Here is a 13434-nt window from a genome sequence, read left to right on the forward strand (position 1 = left end):
AATCACTGTAATTAGTATATGCATTATTCAGTCACTCTTCCTTCATCATTTTCAGTAATTGTCTGTGTCCCATTCAAGAGTCTTTCTCATGTCAGTTACACCTCAATTAAAAAAGAGTCTTTATGCCTGGCTGGTGTGGCTCAGTGGTTGAGTGTTGACCTATGAACCAGGAGGTCATGGTTCGATTCCTGGTTAGGGCACATGCTCGGATTACAGGCTTGATCCCCAGTGTGGGACATCTAGGAGGCAGCTGATCAATGATTCTCTCTCATCATTGATGTTTCTGTCTCTCCCTCTCCCTTCCTCTCTGAAATCAATAAAAATATATTTTAAAAAAAGAAATTATTGAATATCAGACATTCTGCTAATTATTAATTACCCCTGGTCCCTGTATAGTATAAATTATTAAACACATTATTATAGATATAGAAACTGATGCACAATCATGTTTCATATTTTCCCTAATGTATCCAAGCTAATAAGTGACAGAATCAGTACTTGGAACTCCTAACATTTTTTCTATTATATCACCATTGATTCCTATATTTAACTACTTTTGCTAATTTGAAGCATATAGTTTCCAGAACTATCTTAGATATTTGAGAATCACTTTTTTATATGACCACTACCTAAAATTTTTTTTCTAGATTAAAGTATGATCTATTTATGTAAAGTTCTTCTTTTAGCACTAAAGAAAAATCCAATAGGTCTTTTTAAAAAAATCTTTATTGTTGAAAGTATTACAGATGTCTCCTATTTTCCCCCATTGACTCCTTCTAGCCCGCCTCTGCCCCCAGTAGGTCTTTATTTAATACATTGCCTACACAATTTTCTAAAAATGAAACTTTTTTTTTATGGCATTTTCCCACACCACATGGAAAATGTAATTTAATGAATCCTAAGAACCCATCACCAGCATTAGCAGTTTTTAATTTATGTGTCAAATTAATTTACCCAATAAGTGTTCTCTTACAAAAAAGAAAAAAGTATCCTGGAAGAGTGGGGGGTGGGCACGGAAGGGAAAGGGAAATGCGTGCTCTAGGGAAGGGAAAGCGCCTCTTATATTTCTCTCTCTCTTTCCACCTCCCTTCCTCCCTTCCACTTTCTCTGAAAGCAATGGGGGGAAAAGTATCCTCAAGTGAGAATGAACAAGAAAAAGTTCAGTCTTAAAAAAAACAAACAAAAGAAGCCTACGGTCACTAAGCAACCATTAGTAACAATAAGAAAAAAATTTTTGAATTAAATTTGCTAATCTCATTTCATCTATATGTCCTTCAATCCCCCATTATTTTTATAAAATTATTTTTATTTAAAATAAACATTTAAAAAAATTTGCTGAGATAAAATTATATTGTGAAATGCTTACCATAATAAGTGTAGTTAACATCTGTCACCATACATAGTTACAAAAATATTTTTAAATTAAATTTTTTAATGTGAAAATAAATTATTTTTAAAATAAACTTATTTTTATAAACTAATTATGAAAAATATTTTAATATTTATCTCTAAAATATAATCTTTCAAAAAGTAACAATGTGCCCTGGCCAGTGTGGCTCGGTTGGGCATCATTCCGTGCACCGAAAGGTTGCTGGTTGGATTCCTAGTCAGGGCACATGCCTAGGTTGTAAGCTCCATTCCCCAGTTGGAGGCTCGCAGGAGGCAGCCAATTGATGTTTCACTCTCAGATTGGTATTTCTCTCTCGATCTCCCTTTACCTTCCTCTCTTTCTAAAAATCAATAAAAATACGTTTTTAAGAAGTAAAAATACTATTTTCTTTCAAAATTTTGTAGTATAATTAAATATCCAAGGCATTTTCATAATTTCCTGATAGTCCTATAAATGTGTATGTTTGTGTAATGAATTTTTTGAATCAGTATTCAAATAAGATTCATATAACAACTATTGGTAAATACGTCTCTTAAATCTCTCTTAATCTGTGGGATCCCCTTCCATCTTTCTTTTCTTATTCCTTCTAAGGTTTGGTTAAAGAAATGGAATGTTGCCCTAGCTGGTTTGGCTCAGTGGATAGAGCGTCGGCTTGCAGACTGAAGGGTCCTGGGTTCAATCCCTGGTTTGATTCTGGTCAAGGGCACATGCCCCAGTTGCGGGCTAGGTCCCCAGTAGGGGGCATGCAGGAGACAGCCGATCAATGATTCTCTCATCATTGAAGTTTCTATCTCTCTCTCCCTCTTCCTTCCTCTCTGAAATCAATAAAAGTATATATTTTTTAAAAGGAATGTTTATGTTTTAGGCTCTCTATAATATAGATTTTGCTAATTGCATTTCCATTTCATTTAACTTGTTTTTCTGTCCCTTGGATTTCCTATAAAGTAATAGATCTAGAAACTTGACTGAATTAGGTGTGTGTGTGTGTGTGTGTGTGTGTGTGTGTGTGTGTGTTTACTAGACTATTTTGTAGGTAGTATTTGTTATTTATAGTATTATCTTGAGATAATAAATGTCTGATGTCTCTTTTTGTAATATTATTAACCGTTGATGATCATTGCTTAGATCCATTAATTCAGTAGGGGTTGCAAAGTGGTGATATTATAAAGTCGACTATTTCTTCTTGTTTATTTATTAGCTAGAATATGTCTATAAAGAGAAACTTCCCCTCATGAACTATTTGATTACTCTTAGGTATAAATTATATAGGAATAGCAGTATAAATGTTTGATTTTTAATGTTCCCACAACAGTCTTTCTCTTTTTTAATCCTCACCTGAGGACATGTAACACGAATTCTAGAGAGAGAGAGGGAGAGAGAGAAACATCATCAGCTGCTTACCACATGCGCCCAACTGGGGATCGAACATGCATCCCAGGCACATCCCCTGACCAGAATTGAACCCTTGACCTATTGGTGCACAAGGGACATGATCCAACCAGATGCTCCAACTAACCCAGCTATCCAGCCAGGATTTTTTCCACCCTTTATTAACATTTCCAAAATAATGAGGTGGTCCTAGAGCATCCTTCAGTAATGACCAATAAAGTATTTTATTTATTTATTTATTTATTTTAGTCCTTACCCCAGAACATGCATAGAGAGAGGGAAAAAGGGAGCGAGGAAGAGAGAGAGAGAGAGAAACATCAAGGTGAGACAGAAACATTGATCGGTTGCTTTCTGTATGTGTCCAACTGGAGATCAAACCCACACCCCAGGTATGTGCCCTGGCCAGGAATCGAATCGCCAACCTTTTGTGCTCAGGATGATGCTAAACCAACTGAGCCACTTCTGCTGGGCAATGTTTTTATGTTTTGATATGGACATTATTTTGAACTTTTGGATTTAAACATCTATGATGGCTTTTACCTCACCACAGTCCTCATTTTTGTTTTTAATGTAAAAATTGTCACAAGGTATTGGCAATTTGACTGTCTTTGGTCAATAAGATTATCTCCTAAATTCTTTTGATATGATCTCATTATAGTCTTTGAGGTTTCTTTGCTCTTTTGTTGTTGTTGTTCATCCTCACCTGAGGACATTTTTCCATTGATTTTTTGAGAGAGCGAAAAGGAGAGGGAGAAACAGAGAGAGAAACATCGATGTGAGACACACACATCATTGTGGTTGCCTCAGCACACATGGGATCAAACCTGCAACCCAGGTAGGTACATGCCCTCGACTGGAATTGAACCTGGGGCCCTTCCGTCTGCAGGCTGACACTGTATCCACTGAGCCAAACCAGCTAGGGTGAGGTTTCTTTGCTTTCTGATATACTCATCTTTGCAGCTTTTGCCCCAGTCTTGGAACCAATCATTTTTTCTAAGAAGCACTCATTCCACTTAGTAGGAAATGATATTTAGAGACCACAATCTAAGTTAAAGGTGCTATTTCTGCTTGGTCTGTCATTGTCTCTGGTCTTTATAGTTGGTCAGATTTAGGAAATATTTATTTTTCTTATAGATAAAATACGTCATCAGTTCACGTCAATACTTCTAATACTAACCTCAGCAATGTCATATCTGTGTTTTCTCTTAATCGTGCCAAAAATTTCACTTTTTACCAAAGGATTACTCATTTTATTTTATCACAATATCTATAGAACTGTCTCAGAATACAGTTCAACACTACCACCAATATGATTTCTGAAAACTGGTATTTTTTTTTGTTTTTGTAGCTCTTTCATTTCTTAGGGTATATCTTACTGAGGATGTGAAGGCAGATTTTACTGTATTTTTAAATCATTTGGTATAGTTTCTTTCTGTATGGCTAAAAGCATTTTTACAAAGTATATTTAAAGGAAAATTAGGATATTTAAAATACCAATAGTTTCATCAAGTATTTTGTTGTTTTTTTGTTCTGTTTTGTTTTTAACATTTAGGACTATTGTGAAGTAAAAGCCATCATAGTAAACACTATCATAATAATATCCATATCAAATGTAATTTTTTTAAATATGTTTTTATTGATTTCAGAGAGGAAAGGAGAGGGAGAAAGAGATAGAAACATCAGTGATGAGAGAGAATCATTAATTGGTTGCCTCCTGCATGCCTCCTCCTGGGAATTGAGCCCGAAATCTGGGCATGTGCCCTACCAGGAATTGAACTGTGACCTCCCGGTTCATGGGTCAGTGCTCAACCCCTGTGCCATACTGGCGGGGCTTCATACTTCAAGTTTATCAGTTTCACCAAATTGCAAAATTAAACTATTTAATATAATGTATAATTCACAAAGTAAATTTATGATTGTTTTTTGTTTGCTAGGTGCTAATGTTCATGCTACAACAGCAACAGGAGACACAGCCTTAACCTATGCTTGTGAAAATGGACATACAGATGTTGCAGATGTTTTACTTCAAGCAGGGGCTGATTTAGTAAGATATTTTTAATTTCAAATATTTTTGTTTTAATTCTCACTCATTTCTTTTTAACATTCAGAAAAATCTAATAAAGATCTATAGTTTACATGCTTTATATAAAATAACTTTAAAAAATGTTTGGCTATTTATTTTATTGCATTTATTAACAATATTTTAAAATACTTAGTTTTTTCTTCTCACCCCAGTTCCAATTGACATCCTTACACTTTTTAAGCTGCCCTTTATTAGAAATATTATAAATTCAGTGATATGTTTACAAAATAGAATAACCTGTCAAATCATTGAGTGATTTCTTTTGTTTCTCTAATTTGACTTTAAAAACAAAGTTGTCATCTTTCTAACATTATTAAAGTATTCTATTATTTTTCTGTTCTTTTAGTATTTTTCAGTTTGGCTTTTCAAAGTTTTAAATTAGATGGCAGATTTATGTGTGTAATATTTCTTACAACTGTGGGAATTGTAAATCATATCCCACTTAAAGGTTTATACTTCTTGCTGAAATGTGTGCTTTGATTCATTTTTATTTTGTAAGGGTTCTTTAAACTGCTTTCTAGTTTCTCACAAAATTCCTTTATATATTTCATAAAAATGTAAGAGACATGTTATAATGAATCAAATTTATTAGTTTTAGTTATTTGGAAAAAAACTGTGCAAGTATTGTCTTTTAAACCATTTCTAATAACAGACATTTCCAAATAGATACCTGAGATTATTGGAAAATAATTATTGACTAAAGTAAATGTATAGTATAATTATGCCATTTACTACTATTTCTACTAATACTAAATATTATAATAACACTAGCATTCATTATTATTAATTAGGATCTTCCCCATCAGTTAGAATTTCTGAGGTGTACTTACTAATTTTTATTTGAGAACTAGAGGCCCACTGCATGAAATTTGTGCATTCCCTCAGCCCAGCCTGTACACTCTCATAGTCCGGGAGCTCTCGGGGGATGTCCAACTGACAGCTTAGGCCTGCTCCCTGCAGACGGATATCCTTAGTGCTGCCACGGAAGCAGGAAAGGCTCCTGCCACCCCTGCTGTGCTCACCAGCCATGAGCCCGGCTTCTGGCTGAGCGGTGCTCCCCCTGTGGGAGCGCACTGACCACCAGGAGCCAGCTCCTGCATTGAGTGCCTGCCCTCTGGTGGTCAGTGTGTGTCATAGCAACGGGTCGTTCCACCGTTCTGTCGATTTGCATATTAGCCTTTTATTATATAGGATTATGACAAGAGAGACATGTTAAATAGATCTTAATCTCCTGTCTTCTTTTTATTATCTTTTTCCTTTTTTAAAGTTGCTTTGGGTCATCTATAAAATTTAAGAATTGTCATATTTCACCACTTGAAATAGAGTAGGAAAAAAAAGAAGAAATAGGGTAGAGCATAAAAGCTTAGATACTATAAACAAATTTAATATTCTTATCCTCCAAATTTTTACTTGAATTCTCTCTTCTTCCATTTTTCTGCAACATAGTCACTTTCTTAACCTGTTTGTGAGAGTTTTTCTGAAAATATTAAATAGGAAAAAGATAAACTGTTAAATGTATTCTAGTGTATAGCATAATCTTACTGATTTTGATTGATTTGAGTTAGAAATCTATTATGAAATACTAGAGGCCCAGTGCCCATGCACCAGTCAGCCTGTCCTGTGTAATCCGGAATTTCTCGGGGGATGTCGGACTGATCCCCGCAGGTGCATGAATTCGTGCACCAGGCCGGTTTTGGCCCGATCCCCGCAGGCCAGGCTGAGGAACCCCCACCCCCACCGGTGCACGAATTCATGTACCGGGCCTCTAGTATGCATATAAGATCTTTAGTTAATCTCTTCCCACCCTCCCACTTTCCCTCTGAGATTCCTCAGTCTGTTCCATGTTTCCATGCCTGATTGTTGAGCATCTGCCCCCTGGTGGTCAGTGCGCATCATAGCTACCGGTCACATGGTCGAACAGTTGTTCGGTCACTTAGACTTTTATATATATAGATTTTCAAATATTTTATTTCTTTTTAAAAATATATATATTTTATTGATTTTTCACAGAGAGGAAGGGAGAGGGAGAGAGAGTTAGAAACATCGATGAGAGAGAAACATCAATCAGCTGCCTCCTGCATACCCCCTACTGGGGATGTACCCACAACCAAGGTACATGCCCTTGACCGGATTCGAACCTGGGACCCTTGAGTCTGCAGGCCGACGTTCTATCCACTGAGCCAAACCGGCCAGGGTCAAATATTTTATTTTTATAGTCTTCTGGAATTATGTAGTGTTTGTGATTAGAATTCTTTAGAAGATTTGCATTAAATGAACAGATAGATTTGAATTTACTGTTTTACATTTAAAATATTAGATTTAAAAATGGCTCAGATAAATACATATCTTAATTAAATACAAAGGTAATACTGTTATTTTAACAATTATTTTTCTATTTTGCAATCTATCTTTGCATTTCATATTTACATGTAATTATAATAGTTTTCTCTATTTTTTCCAGTGTTTTTGCATAATCTTCATATTATTACATAGTCTATTTTTATAACTCTTTCATAGTATTTCATCAAGTTAATGAACCATAACTATTCACTTAATATTGAAGTTTTGACTTGCTTTTCATTTTTCACTGTTACAAATACTGTTAGGTTTGATAACTTTATATGCATAACTCTTTTTTTTCTCCTTTTCAGTTATTTTATATATTGATTTTAACTTTTAAAAATATATTGCTTATTCCATGCTTTTGCACTCTGTGGACAGACATTTCAATTTTAATATTAGTTCTTTTACTAGTTATATTCTTTATAGAAGATGTGGAGAGTGTAGGAAATCATAGTAAGTTGGTATTTAAAACCTATAAATAAACTTTGTAATTTCAGACTTTGCTATAAGCCAGAGAGGGGTGAAAAAACCTAGTCAAATATAAGAAGTGAGTAAAGCAGATAATATCAGTTACTGAGTCCTGAGAAAAATGATTGATAATTCTTACTAGCTGCACCTAGCAAGGCAGTAGCATCTTTCTTGTCCTTAATTCTTTGATGCTATCTCCTAGTATCTGTTTTGGGCTATAGTAATTTCCTCCAGTGGTTTGCAGGTGGAAGACTTTCCACTCCCATTGCATGGAGCAGAGATAGAGTCCATTTGAGCATTCCATATGTGTGTTCTTGATATCTAAGTTTGCTAGTTCTTTAAGTTAAATAGATGTTATTGTGGGTTGGCTGGGCACCTTCATTTTGGGGAACTATTTGCATGCTTAGTTTCAAATAAGGATGTACAAGTAAGTAAACCTTTGGAATATAATTTGGAACAACCCTCAAGCCTTGATTAGATTTTAGAGTTTATCTTTTGCCATAATTCAAGGTTTTGATATTATAATTTTTAAAAAGGAGCTTAAAAACTGTTGTTTTCCATTCTTTAAAATATTCTGCAACAGAATCAGTTAAGATATTAATGTGAATTTTTAAAAACAATGAATAATGGTCTAGAATGATATTAACTCTAGACCATTATCAATAATTACTGTTCATTAGACCAGAAGGCAGAATTTTAATATTTCATACTTGTTCTCATCTCTATAGCTTACTTCATTCAGTTCAAGCCTCTATGGCTTAATTTCTTTTACACAGTCTTCTAGCCCCCCTTCAGTTTTACTTCTCAATTTCAAGGTGGAGAATTTGCATAGTTAACTATTGAACAGTATAATTTGGATTATAAAACACTACTTTCTTTTTTCTCTTGCTTGCTTTTAATTTTGATCTGCTTTGTTGTCTTTTTCCTGGTTTCCATGCCCAACCATTTTATTGTTATAGACATGATCCTTGTCTATGAAATATGACTGCATTGGATCAGAGTTTCTAAAGACCCTAATGAAATATAGATAGTATGTTTAGGTGACAACATTGTGTTGGCCAACATATCAAAGGTTTTTTGATTTGATGAGTTTTTGTGTTTCTCAAACCATTTGTGAAGATGGTAGAATCTCTCTTTTCATCATGGCATATTAATTTCAGCATAATAACTTGGATACATTTGTGCTCAGCCAGTGTGGCTCTGTGGTTGAGTGTCGACCCATGCACTAAGAGGTCACCTGTTCAATTCCCATGCCTGGGGTGTGGGCTCAATCCCCAGTAGGGGGTGTGAAGGAAGCAGCTGATCAATGTTTCTATCTCTTTTCCCTCTCCCTTCCTCTCTCTCTCAAATCAGTAAAAATATTTTTTTTAATTTCTTTATTGATTAAGGTGTCACATATTTGTCCTCATCCCCCCATTCGCATCCAAAAATATATTTTTTAAAAAATTAAAACTTTGATACATTTGTTAAGATAGAAATATTTGTCATCTTTAGAATTTCCTTCACATGTATTTGCCAACAAAGCTGAAGTTGAAATGGAAGAGAGGGTGGTATATAAATTAAGTAAATAAGTATACTTCCTTGTGTCCAGCTCCTTGGTCTTTTATTACTAGAAGACATATACCATAGTATAATTGATCAGTAGGCTCTGAATACAAGGAGAATTTCCTATTAAAAAAACAGCATAGATATTGCCGAAACCGGTTTGGCTCAGTGGATAGAGCGTTGGCCTGCGGACTGAAAGGTCCCAGGTTCGATTCCGGTCAAGGGCATGTACATTGGTTGCGGGCACATCCCCGGTAGGGGGTGTTTAGGAGGCAGCTGGTCGATGTTTCTCTCTCATCGATGTTTCTAGCTCTCTATCCCTCTCCCTTCCTCTCTGTAAGAAATCAATAAAATATATTTTAAAAAAAATAAAAACAGCATAGATATTAGAGAAGGTAAATACAATCTAGTTATGTCTTACCAAGAGATTTTGTGACCCAACTCAGCATTATGTAGGCCTGCGTTGCTATTCAAAAGTAAATCTGCTTAAAGGAAGAAATGCCTATGAAAGGCATCTTATTATCCTAGATCTGAGTGGAGATCCAAAAAGAACTGATGCCACAGAACATTAGATGAGGCACCTAAATTTTCATCATAGCCATCAAATCACTGATCTATAAGCAAATATTTGCCTCAATATTCTCATCTGTAAAATGAATCTACTATTATTTTCTGGACTATTTTCCATAGTTGTATAATATATTCTTATTTTGACTCTGTTTGGTGTCCTTAGGCAAATCTCTTAAATTCTTATAGGCTTCTTTTGTTGTTGTTTTTCCTACCCCTTTTTATGAGGGGTTTGGACCAAATGATCTTTAATGACCTAGCTTAAGAAATCTAATTTCATTATTTCTAAAGAACTAGTTAACCAACTGTTTAGATAGACTAGATGATATTGAATGCTTTGTTAGCCCAAGAATGTGTAAAGGGCTATGAGACCCTCTGAGAAAATGAATTCTTAAGATATACATCGTCATTGTAATAATGGTGTAACTGTTATATAAATTACTATATCGCTTAAAATCTATGTGTATACTTGATGTACTTATGTGACCCCAAGCACTATTTTGAGAGTTATTATATAATTAATAATTAGCAAATTTTGCTTATTTTAACATTTTATAGTTTACTTTAATAGATAAAATAGTCCTTAAAATGCACAATTAATTTAGTAAGGTTACCCCAATAAAGAATAATCTGGCATTATAATGCTAAATCATTATCTCTTCCACTGTCTTTTTTTAAAATATATTTTTCTTGATTTCAGAGAGGAAAGGAGAGGGAGATAGAACATCAATGATGAGAGAAAATCATTGATTGGCTGCCTCTTGCATGCCCCCTACTGGGGATCGAGCCTGCAACCCAGGCATATGCCCTGACCGAGAACCAGGGACCTTTTGGTCTAAGGGATGATGCTCAATCCACTGAACCACCACAGCCAGCCACTATAAGTCTTTTTACTATCTTTATTTTATCCTACTTAAATATTATCAAAGAAGTAGGAAGATTTTTCTCAACATGGATTTTTGTTTTAAGTAAACTATATCTTACTCCCTTGTGGAATCCTAAGGATAGTTAAGAATATAGTCTCTCTGGTTATCTTTGGTATTATTCAGTTCTAAATTTATTCTTTTTTTTTTTCTGCAAGTAAAGTTTATTTCAAATAGCAGAATAAACTTATGTTATATCGTCTTCCTTTCATGTTTTATGTCTTAAAACTTTTCAAAATTTCCTTTGTTTAGGATTGTTGTTTTTATTTCAGCTTTGGCTTTCAAGTATACATGAGATCTAAAAAACAAGAAAGATACCATTTTACTTTAAAATGTTTGTCACCTTAAAGATAGGGGTGGGAGAGGGAGAGGGTACCCAAGGACGTGAGATAGAACATAGTTTCTTTTTTTATGCTCATAATCAATCTGCTTTAGATGAAATGGATCAGAGATAAAAAATGGAACCAACTTAAAGAAGTATGGTAGGCGTACAGTGTTACTAATTATGAAGTCTTTGCTATATTAAATAATAGTTGGTCCTATGTCAATTAGTTATTGTCCTCATTGTTGTGGCTAAATTTTTGCTTAACAAGACCTTAAAATTATTTGGAAAAATATATGTTTTTAAAATTTTTAAGTAATATCTTTACATCATTCAGGATTCACAAAGTGTAAAAATGTTTCATGGCTACCCAGTTTCCATCCCCATTGACAATCAGTGTTGTTCATTTCTTGGATCCTTCCGGAGATATTTTATGTATGTATGATGAAAAGTCACATATATTGCCCTAACTGGTTTGGCTCAGTGGATAGAGTGTCGGCCTGGGGACTGAAGGGTCCCAGGTTCTATTCCGGTCAAGGGCATGTACATTGGTTGCGGGCACATCCCCAGTAGGGGTGTGCAGGAGGCAGCTGATCGATGTTTCTCTCTCATTGATGTTTCTAACTCTCTATCCCTCTCCCTTCCTCTCTGTAAAAAATCAATAAAATATATTTAAAAAAGAAAAAGTCACATATATTGAAAGAAACATTCTTATCATGGTTTAATTCTTCATATAATTTCTTACTGAAGTAGAATTTTGGTTTTTATTATTATTGATTGTCTCTTGCGTTGACCATAACTTTGAAGGGTTTATTATTTTTACTGGGTTTACTAAAAGTTCAAACACTTTTACACTGAGGAAATTGGACCCTTTGAATATGTCACAGTGGTCTATCACTGATTTTCTTTCTTAAGCATAAGTAAGCTCTCTGACCTTTGTTGCTTTCCTTGGAATGTATTCTGCCAGCCAAATGACCTTTTAGGGGTCATTTTCCTAGAATAATTGAGCTAATGGGAGCCTTAGCACCCTCTGGTTCTTATTCCTAGAATTTATTTTCTTAAAATGAGGTTTGATACAGAATTCCCTTAAAAATAAGAAAAAATTTTGAAGGATCAATTTGTTATCTATATTAAAATTTATCCTATCTAATAAAAGGGTAATATGCAAATTAACCATCAGTCCATCACAAATATGGTGATGCCCATAGCCACAAGATTGGCAGCGCCCAGTCCTCTCAGCCCTGCCGGAATCCCCCAGTCCCGGGGGCAGGAAGGGGGGCGGCCCCTGAGACTGGGCAGCGTGAGTGGCCTGGCGGAATGCTTGCTTCGTCGGCCTGGCGATGAGGCAAGCGTTCTGCGCCCAGCTGCAGATGGGCCTCTGGGCAGCGGGCACGAAGTGGCCAGGCCCTGCAGAGAGCTACTGGCCCTCAGATTCGTGCACAGGGCTACTATGTGGATCAAGTCCTCTTTCATAAGATTTTTTTTTTTAATTTAAGCAATATGTTGTGTGTCCTTCTGGACATTTCTATACACCCAAGTATATGTATATTCTGTGTTTGTGGGCTCTATGTCTTTATAGAGTGGATTTGTTGTCACATAACACTTTACTGCAACTTTTTCCTTTTAATATATGGATTTCTCATTTCTTTTCACAGTTACTTATTTCTTAACTAGTTATTTATTCATAAACATCTGGGTTATTAGTTTAAGTATTACAAATGGTGTTACACTAAATGTTGTTAAGCACATTTACATATCTTTTCTATTTTTGTGAATATACCTATAGACATAAATTTCTAGAAGTGATATTCTAGTTACCAAAGGGCCCACATCTAAAATTTTGATCACTGCTGCCAAATTGGTCAAAAGTGCTGAACCAGTCTATACTTCCATTAACTATTGAGACTTCCTGATTTTCCACATTCTCATTAACATGAATTAGATCTTTTGTTCTTTTTTCCTTGATGGTTTAATTTTCTAAGCTTTGATCTTAGTCTCCATGTTTGTTTTAACTAAAAAGTCTCCCTGTGTTCCAAGTAGCCCTAGGAACTGCTCATTAATTGCTCCCAAAGCTTTGGTGAACTATATAAAACACAGGTATAAAGTTACTTTCTGGAAGAATACTCAGACATCATTTCCAAATGCAAATTTTGAAATATTTTGTTAATTTTTTAAATCTTTATTGTTTAGATTATTACAGATGTCCCTTTTTTCCCCCCACATAGCTCCCCTCCACCCGGTTCCCACCCCAGCCCAGGCCCTCGCCACCCCATTTTCCTCATCATAGATACTGCATACATGCTTATAAGATCTTTGTCCAATCTCTTCCCATACCCCCCTCATTCTCCCTTCCCCCCACGAGTTGTCAATCCTCTCCATTTCCATGTCCCTGATTTTATTACAC

At 35.2% G+C, this 13434-nt stretch overlaps 1 protein-coding gene across 12 annotated transcripts in view; it reads left to right on the forward strand.

Moving 5' to 3' along the window:
• The window catches only part of ANKHD1 (ankyrin repeat and KH domain containing 1), a 128067-nt gene that overhangs the window by 44795 nt on the left and 69838 nt on the right, over positions 1-13434 (forward strand). For 11 of the 12 annotated variants that reach the window (XM_054717942.1, XM_054717938.1, XM_054717940.1 and 8 more), the window contains exon 10: positions 4714-4823. The exons of the other annotated variant lie outside the window; for it this stretch is intronic. In XM_054717942.1, the coding sequence (XP_054573917.1) occupies positions 4714-4823 (110 nt within the window). The remainder of the gene's footprint in view (positions 1-4713; positions 4824-13434) is intronic. 12 annotated transcript variants of the gene reach the window in all.

This window comes from Eptesicus fuscus, chromosome 6, assembly GCF_027574615.1.
Source record: "Eptesicus fuscus isolate TK198812 chromosome 6, DD_ASM_mEF_20220401, whole genome shotgun sequence".
NCBI lineage: Eukaryota > Metazoa > Chordata > Mammalia > Chiroptera > Vespertilionidae > Eptesicus > Eptesicus fuscus.